At 34.9% G+C, this 8,957-nt stretch overlaps 1 protein-coding gene across 17 annotated transcripts; it reads right to left on the bottom strand.

The window, feature by feature from the left end:
* Positions 1 to 1,441: 1,441 nt before the first annotated feature.
* LOC117323709 lies at positions 1,442 to 8,543 on the bottom strand. 17 transcript variants are annotated; one of them, XM_033879124.1, is made up of 6 exons: positions 8,408 to 8,543; positions 6,866 to 7,162; positions 6,460 to 6,484; positions 6,070 to 6,168; positions 3,024 to 5,495; positions 1,547 to 1,814 (listed from the first exon to the last, which is right to left on the bottom strand). In XM_033879124.1, exons 2-5 carry the CDS (start codon positions 7,139 to 7,141, stop codon positions 5,284 to 5,286), a joined length of 612 nt encoding a protein of 203 aa, XP_033735015.1. In that variant the 5' UTR covers positions 7,142 to 7,162; positions 8,408 to 8,543; the 3' UTR covers positions 1,547 to 1,814; positions 3,024 to 5,283. The 17 variants fall into 17 exon arrangements, 2 of the variants coding, with proteins under 2 accessions (XP_033735015.1, XP_033735016.1); XM_033879125.1 differs by having other exon boundaries at positions 1,654 to 1,779; positions 2,989 to 5,495; XR_004531811.1 differs by lacking the exons at positions 3,024 to 5,495; positions 6,070 to 6,168; positions 6,460 to 6,484; positions 6,866 to 7,162; positions 8,408 to 8,543 and adding exons at positions 1,442 to 1,506; positions 2,884 to 2,902 and having other exon boundaries at positions 1,559 to 1,814.
* Positions 8,544 to 8,957: the final 414 nt, after the last annotated feature.

Here is an 8,957-nt window from a genome sequence, read left to right as displayed (position 1 = left end):
TAGACTAAATACATAATATAGACCAATCAACTAGTAAAAACCGCTAAAACTCTTTGTATTGCGTAGATTGTCTTAATTATCAGAATAACAATACTTTCAAAGATTATGGAACTTTGGTAGAGCAAATGAGAGTAGCATTCATCCGATTCGATCGCAACTTATGTGATTGTTCCTTTATCAACCAATACCAATATCATCCGTTACCTACAGTATATCAAAGAGGATAGGTAGGTCACAGGCCCTCACCTCGTCAGTCAATACACCCAATAATATTGTACACTGGGGTGTATGTATGAGGGGAGTGTCTGTGGGTAGTTAGAATCATTCAGATGGGGTATTCGAATCATTCGGACTATCTGAGCGGAAGATGGTCGAGTTAAAATGTTGCGACTGTATTTGAAATGTTAATTGAAGTAGAGCTTTACCAACACGACCTTGCATTTATTTGTAAGTCAATAAACTAAGGTAGTGTAAGTTAATGGGCACTTAACATCACATGTTATTGATTATGCATATAAAATAAAACATCTCAAAAAGTGTTTATATACAAAAGAGTGATTACTGGTAAAAAAAATAAACCTTGAGAGCATTCACATATTCTTCTTTCCTTCATGATTTTTGGACAGTTTATCGAATGACTCTATATTTCAGAGAAACCTGTAACAATAGTCATAAGTTGAAATGACAAGATATTATCCAGGTGAAAATCTCGCTAACACTTGCGTTAATATCTTCATCTGGGGTCGAAGATTAGGATTACCCCTGGCAGAGATAATAAAGTATGTAAATATATGAAGACTCTGTATAAAGGTCAGTAAAACATGTCCAGATATCAGGACCCATACGCCTGGAAATGTTCGGTTCGGTTTTGGTTATCAATTTTAATCATATACATTGTATACGGATTGCATTTTTAAAAACAAAGTATGGAGGTTAAAATTCAAGAACTGTTATCAAATCAAACTGATATTTGACATTATTTTCATTTGGTTTTAGAGATTTACAATGAAATAGTCTGACAAAGAAAGAAAAACATTATCCTGAAATATTGGTCCAGAACCATGATTAACCATCTAACACTACGCCAAGGCCTGTCATGTACAGACACAGCTGACCAAGGCTATGTGCATTACCCTGATAGTATATGTATATTAACGAAGTATTGCAAAATTTCTACATAGCCTGATAAGCATAATTAAGATACAATATATGTAAGCTTCTTTTTTGTAAATATAAACATTCTAAAATAAACATGCATTGTTTTTCATAATAATGTTGATTACACAATAGTGTTCTCTTTATATCAGTTCACATTTTATCTGTGATTTTGTTAAGAAATAATCTTCCTTTAAAAAGACATATCACTTTATGGGATGTCTACCTTACGGACACCTGTTACCTTAATGGGATATCTACCTTACGGACACCTGTCTACCTTACTGGGATGTCTACCTTACGGACACCTGTTATCTTAATGGGATGTCTACCTTACGGACACCTGTCTACCTTACTGGGATGTCTACCTTACGGACACCTGTTATCTTAATGGGATGTCTACCTTACGGACACCTGTTATCTTATTGGGATGTCTACCTTACGGACACCTGTTATCTTATTGGGATGTCTACCTTACGGACACCTGTTGTCTTATTGGGATGTCTACCTTACGGACACCTGTTATCTTATTGGGATGTCTACCTTACGGACACCTGTTATCTTATTGGGATGTCTACCTTACGGACACCTGTTATCTTATTGGGATGTCTACCTTACGGACACCTGTTATATTATTGGGATGTCTACCTTACGGACACCTGTCTACCTTACGGACACCTGTCATCTTATTGGGATGTCTACCTTACGGACACCTGTTATATCATTGGGATGTCTACCTTACGGACACCTGTTATATTATTGTGATGTCTACCTTACGGACACCTGTTATCTTATTGTGATGTCTACCTTACGGACACCTGTTATCTTATTGGGATGTCTACCTTACGGACACCTGTTATCGTATTGTGATGTCTACCTTACGGACACCTGTTATCTTATTGGGATGTCTACCTTACGGACACCTGTTATCTTATTGGGATGTCTACCTTACGGACACCTGTTATCGTATTGTGATGTCTACCTTACGGACACCTGTTATCTTATTGGGATGTCTACCTTACGGACACCTGTTATCTTATTGGGATGTCTACCTTACGGACACCTGTTACCTTATTGGGATGTCTACCTTACGGACACCTGTTACCTTATTGGGATGTCTACCTTACGGACACCTGTTATCTTATAGGGATGTCTACCTTACGGATACCTGTTATATTATTGTGATGTCTACCTTACGGACACCTGTTATCTTATTGGGATGTCTACGTTACGGACACCTGTTATCTTATTGGGATGTCTACCTTACGGACACCTGTTGTCTTATAGGGATGTCTACCTAACGGACACCTGTTATCTTATAGGGATGTCTACCTTACGGACACCTGTTACCTTACTGGGATGTCTACCTTACGGACACCTGTTATATTATAGGGATGTCTACCTTACGGACACCTGTTATATTATAGGGATGTCTACCTTACGGACACCTGTTATATCATTGGGATGTCTACGTTACGGACACCTGTTATATTATAGGGATATCTACCTTACGGACACCTGTTATATTATAGGGATGTCTACCTTACGGACACCTGTTATATCATTGGGATGTCTACCTTACGGACACCTGTTATCTTATTGGGATATCTACCTTACGGACACCTGTTATATCATTGGGATGTCTACGTTACGGACACCTGTTATCTTATTGGGATGTCTACCTTACGGACACCTGTTATATTATTGGGATGTCTACCTTATGGACACCTGTTATCGTATTGGGATGTCTACCTTACGGACACCTGTTATCGTATTGTGATGTCTACCTTACGGACACCTGTTGTCTTATTGTGATGTCTACCTTACGGACACCTGTTGTCTTATTGTGATGTCTACCTTACGGACACCTGTTGTCTTATTGGGATGTCTACCTTACGGACCCCTGTTATCTTACTGGGATGAATACCTTAAGGAGAAATGAACCTTAGTCGGATGTTTACCTTAGAGGGACATGTTCTCTTAGTGGGATGTTTATCTTAAAGATACCTGCTATCTGAATGAGATATTTCCTTTAAAATAACTTAATCACTGGACAGGTCAATAATTATCATTTATTCTGAATTGTTTTAAAATTCGTCTCACTGTTGTGAATATTCCCATTCAATATATGTCGTTATTGCACATGTGATGTCATACCGGTATGTTAATGAGGAGACACATATCATTCATTGGTTAGGATGTTTAACAAGTAATAGAACCTGACAGTTTGGTTCATGTTACGGGGATATTGAACTCATTAAACTTGTTCATTAATTCAATATTGCATGAGCATGTGTGTTGATTAAAGGAGGACAACTCCTTCATAAATAACAGGTTAAATGTAAACACCATAACATAAGCATTATCTTATACATTGTAATTCCAATTAGTCTAAATGTTACATAATATCAATAACTAATCTTAGACTATTTAATAGTAAAAATAATCAACATACACATACTAGTATCAGTAAACAAAACAACATAAACATCTAATTTAATGTTTTCTCAAAGCAACTGCAGTGAATTTCTAAACAAAATAATTATTATTTTAGTAATAATTCCTCAAATATATATTATAAAAGTGAGGGAAGAAAATGATTATTTTTATTAAGAAAATTTGCCATTATGGTGGCAGCATTGAATTATATAGGAGTGATACAATTGTGGTAAATTCATCTGTTATAAACAAGGCTTCAGTGACAATACATAGCAGAGCTAAAAACTGATATCACAGAAGCTTTTAACCATAGTAATGTTACCCCAGTTCTGATTTATATCAGCTTTAACTAGCATGATAACTTACTGATGTCTTCATACATTTGTTTTAGAAATCTGGTTCAGTCTGTTTTGTAATTTTTTGAATTTTCTGGGTTACTCCAATAACAATGACTCTCCAGACTTCCCAAGTACATGAGAAACAGATGGTATATCATACTACATCATACTTATATTGTGGCAAAATATTCTCTTTAACCAATTAAATGCATTACATCTATAACAAGAGACCCAATGGGCCTAAATCACTCACCTGGTTGTAATGCAACTTCAAAGTTAATGTAAAGCTGATTATATCACTTTATTCAAATAAAAGAGAAGTGTATCATTCTAAACAAATTTTGTACTTAGCATATCATATGCCCAATATCAAGATGAATGTATTAAATACAGGCCTGTCTGAAATGGTGTGATGGGGCCCTAATCAAAAGAAGTCATTTGAAGACTTCAACACATTTGACCCCTATGACATTCAAAGAAGGTCAAGGTAACTCATTTAAACAAACTTGGTAGTCCTTTATCCTTGCATACTACAGAAAAAAATATTAGGTCCATGTCTGGGCTTCTTGCTTATTGAGAAGTTGTTTAAACAGAAAAGTTGACATTCAACCTTAAGAGGTTGTTTAAACAGAAAAGTTGACATTTGAACCGATGGACATGGGGCAGACAACAGATGCAACATCACAGCATAAGCTTGCACACCTAGTTATATATGATGAATTAGAATAATAAATCTATCAGATCTTTATGCAGGGTTTGTTGGATTACATTGAATTGAATACATAAAGATGGTAAAAATCAGGACAGTATTATGAGACTAAATTCAGGGCTTGCATCCAAGTACCTTGTGGGTGATCAGTGACCATGTATAAAAGGATAATAGTTGGGTATGTAGACAAACACTCCCCTATGATGGGGGAGATGACATGTATGTCACAGACTGTTTCAAAATATCTCAAAATATCTAGTGACTAAAATGTGTGTAAGTGATTGAAAATTTCCTGCTTATGGGAAATGGTTGACAGCTTGTAAAGTTGGGTCAAAAACTCTCAAACACATGTCTGAATTTTACAAGAAACAATTCAAAATATTCAATTCAGCATTAGAAATTTGTGAAAACTCCTGACATTCAGTAGAATTTCCACTATCACATGTACTTAGATATCTGCAAAGCACCATATCACAAACATACATATTCTAAACACTGCACAATACATTATTGAATATAATAAGTATAACTCTTAATAACTAATATTATTAAAAGAAAAATATGTTTGAAATGAACAAAATGTTAAGAATTATATTAGCTAAAGTATCAGTAAACCTTTAAAGTTTACTTAGATCACTCTCATCACGATCTAATCCATCTATCTTTGTGGAGTCGAAAGTCATTCAGGAAGACTACCATAGCTACTGTATAGATCATAAAGTGTGCCAGAGTGAGAGTGATATAAAGTAAAGTAAGGACTGACGTCATCTGTACCCGCTTCCGCATGGACAGCAAGTTCCACAAATACACAGCAGTTCCACATGACATGTTCATATAAGATATTAGAAAAACACCTGAAAATTATATAAAAACAAAATATTGAAGCATTGCATGTATCTACAAACATGATGACATAATTATTTACAGTGAAGATATAAATAACATCCTACAAATCAATATTTTCTTTCATTTACAGTTTTTAAAAAACATTTTCACATATTTTCACATAACATTTCCATACAGAATCTTGTATGTGTGACTGATATAAAGGAAATATTTTGGAAAACATCAATTCCAAATCATGTGGATAATAAGTATCAATTAAGAAAGTCCATTATTGAATCCTTTATAAAACAAATTCAAATTCAAACAGAAGTGTACTGTGGTTTTGACATATAATAGGGCAATGGAGGGATAAAATTGTTTGAATTAGTCGAAACAATAATTATATTACATAGTTGAGATTTTGTATAGTTTATATCAGTATAGTTAAAGTATTAGTTGCATAAAGAGTTATTTCCCTTATAATGATAAACAAGAAAGATTATTGTAATAAATATTTCATTAAAAATACATGACTTTTTTTCAATGAAGCTGTAATTGATGGATTTTGAGTTTAATGAAACCCTCGAAGACCTTTCAACATACCAAACACTGCATCCACCATGGCTTCAGTCTGTACATGTTGGAGTAGAGCACAGCCCGCAACACAAGAAATGTAGCCATTCCTAGTCCACGATAGAAATCCTGGAAGACAATGGTTTAAAACTGAATCACAAAAATAACATATTTCATAATTACTACTCTCCCCTCCACCACCACCATGCTTTCTTACAGATATATATCATGACTAAATTCCAACATACCAAATACAAAATATACATGTATCAATACTTTATACAGCAATCCGCTAGATACTGGTGAATACTGTGATTGAATATTGCTATTAATATTTTGAGACTCTCTCACATCGGTCAGTTAGAAATCTGTCATTTAATTCAACCTCAAATGCTAATCTTTCTGCAACAAATGACTTACCATTTTCAGCAGCTAGACGACAGTTCTGAAATAAAATCATAAGTTAAATGAAAATGGGTGATAAAGAGTAATTTCTCTGTAATTCTACATAGTGTGTGGCATTTTGATACATTTTATTATTATTGTCTTCAACAACTCCTTTGTTCATCCTACATGACAATTAGTGATACATTAATGTAAAATGACTTAATTCTTTTACTTTCAGAGCAACAGATTTTTAAAAAGGATTTTACCAATTCTGTAATTGTTAAACCAAGTGAACATAACCAAACTGATCAGCTTTTCAACAAGGTTCCGTAAAATAGCAGAGACATGATCAGCTATACCCAATAATTTAATACCAACAGTATGTTTTCAATCTATAAGAATTGCTTTCAACCACATGCATGTTTAACAAAAACATTACCAGAGAACTATCAGATAATTTTTCAGGTGTTGATAATGAAGTATCATCTCCTGTCTTGTGCGACTTGTGAGTAAATGTCTTTGGCAGGTCTGAAGTTTCTGTTGATCTTTGAAACAATGAGACCTTCCTCCCATTAGTGACCATCCCTATTCTTGACCATGTCGTAAGTGCTGCCCTTGGTTGTAAAGACAACCCTGTCCCATTTACACACATGAAATGTCTTCCAGCCTTGGAAGTCTTTGTCAGAAACACAATACATTTTCTCAGGAATGCCATCTAATCCAGTGAATAATGCCGCTGAATAAAATACAATATATTGAACAAAATGAATACTTGTATTTTGGGGTAAAGCTTTGTCCTATAAGTTGGTAAAAACATTGTCCCAATATTGGTAATAGTTGCAACAAAGATGTTAAGCTTCATCAATAACTTGCAATGATCACAGCTAATAAAGATATTTGTACAGTAGAAATATCAAGAAATTTATATATAACACAATTCCGTTTTGTTTTTGTTTTTTTTCTTTTTCATTCTAACATAAACAGGCTATTGTTAAAATATAGAGGATATTGAATGGTTTCACGTTTAATTTAACATATGTTTCACGAGTAGGACAGAATATTGAAAATTTGAAGTGGAACGACTGCAGCTGGTTTGTCAGTATAATGTTACCGGGTGAAGTGTCCTGCTGGATATCTTCAGCAGTATGCCTCAGTGAGGTAGAACTATAAAGTTGATCTGCATTAGTTCCCCGTTATCACAAGGAGACAAAACACGACCATACCACAGCCTCCCAAAAACCGTGCTCACTCTCGATCACCACAGTGACCATACTCATGCATCTAGAAAAAGGCAATCCTTAAAAGACAATACTAAACAAAACCCTGATGCCAAACTTTTGACAGATAGCCTAGATATTGTTTTAAATGTAAAAACACCTGTTCTTCTTCTTAAACAGCAACCCCTCTGTCAGTGTTGACAATTACAGGGCGGGGGTGTAGTTGGGAGTGAACAGTGGCACTAAAAGAGTTAAAAAGTATGTGTTTTTTTTCTTTCTTTTTTTATTCATTCAGTAGCTAAAATGATAAAAGTGTGTTTTGATCTAGTGCTTATTTAAGAAGACTTCAAGGACTGCATATGTACATATGTAGTATGTGTGCCTTGAAATCCTATATTGTGGTGCATTGTACTGCTGCTACCAGGAGGAGGTTCCACTGTGTAGAATTGTGTGTGGTAAAAAGGGAAATGTGTATGTGTCTTTGGTAGCAGATACATGTGTTTGAATGTGTATTATGACATTTCACATCACTCACCGTTGTACGTTGTCGTCATTTCTTAGTCTGGGACTACTACCTACACAATCAGGGGTTCATACTAGTCAAAAACCACTCTTATTTTATCATAAAATGTCATACACATTTTCATCTGTAAAGTAATAGCTATTTTGCGGTTTGCATACAACACTTCCGATAAGTACAGTGGTATATGCACCTAGCCGACCTGTACGGATAATAATATATTATATGGTAATTTATCACTTACCGTTGCCAAAAAACAAGATGATCTATCCGAGGAAATGTCAAACTGGCCGTCTGGGCCTACACTGTTATAATATTTATGTTCCACATCAACGCTCTGCTGCACAAATAAAAAGCAGGTGCCTCATATTTTTTCGCTTTTTAACATTCACGGGTGTTTTGTCTATTTCGTATGTAAAGTCTTAAGAGCATCCGAATGCTTTTTTCATCGGTATCTTTTCAAAGCTTTGAAATTGTCACATACTAAAGGTTACCAATGACTAGGATTTACTTTCACTTTGACCATCACACGAGATGTACCTCGACATGGCTGAAGGTTCAGTTGTTATATAAGCTGGTTCCAGGACTTTCAGGTAGACTTTAAACTTCCTCAAGTTCTCTAAGTTGAACATTATTTGTATTGAATATATAATGTAACAGTATGCTAATACTTAATGTTATAAAACTGCACACAGGATGATGCTATCATTTGAAAATGACCTTTAGACAGTACACAAGGAGGCTGTTCCTAACTGTGTACTGATACTCCTACAGATGAGATATTAAAGGCATGT

Source organism: Pecten maximus, chromosome 3 (assembly GCF_902652985.1).
Source record: "Pecten maximus chromosome 3, xPecMax1.1, whole genome shotgun sequence".
In the NCBI taxonomy this organism is placed as follows: Eukaryota; Metazoa; Mollusca; class Bivalvia; order Pectinida; family Pectinidae; genus Pecten; species Pecten maximus.
This window is presented reverse-complemented; position numbering and strand designations above follow the sequence as displayed.

Coding starts and splice junctions, on each gene's coding strand:
- LOC117323709 (XM_033879124.1), bottom strand. CDS start 7,141: ATGGCATTCCTGAGAAAATGTATTGTGTTTCTGACAAAGACTTCCAAG. Junction 6,169..6,459: donor TCGTCTAGCTGCTGAAAATG/GTAAGTCATTTG, acceptor ATTGTCTTCCAG/GATTTCTATCGTGGACTAGG. Junction 5,496..6,069: donor CATGGTGGATGCAGTGTTTG/GTATGTTGAAAG, acceptor TATAATTTTCAG/GTGTTTTTCTAATATCTTAT.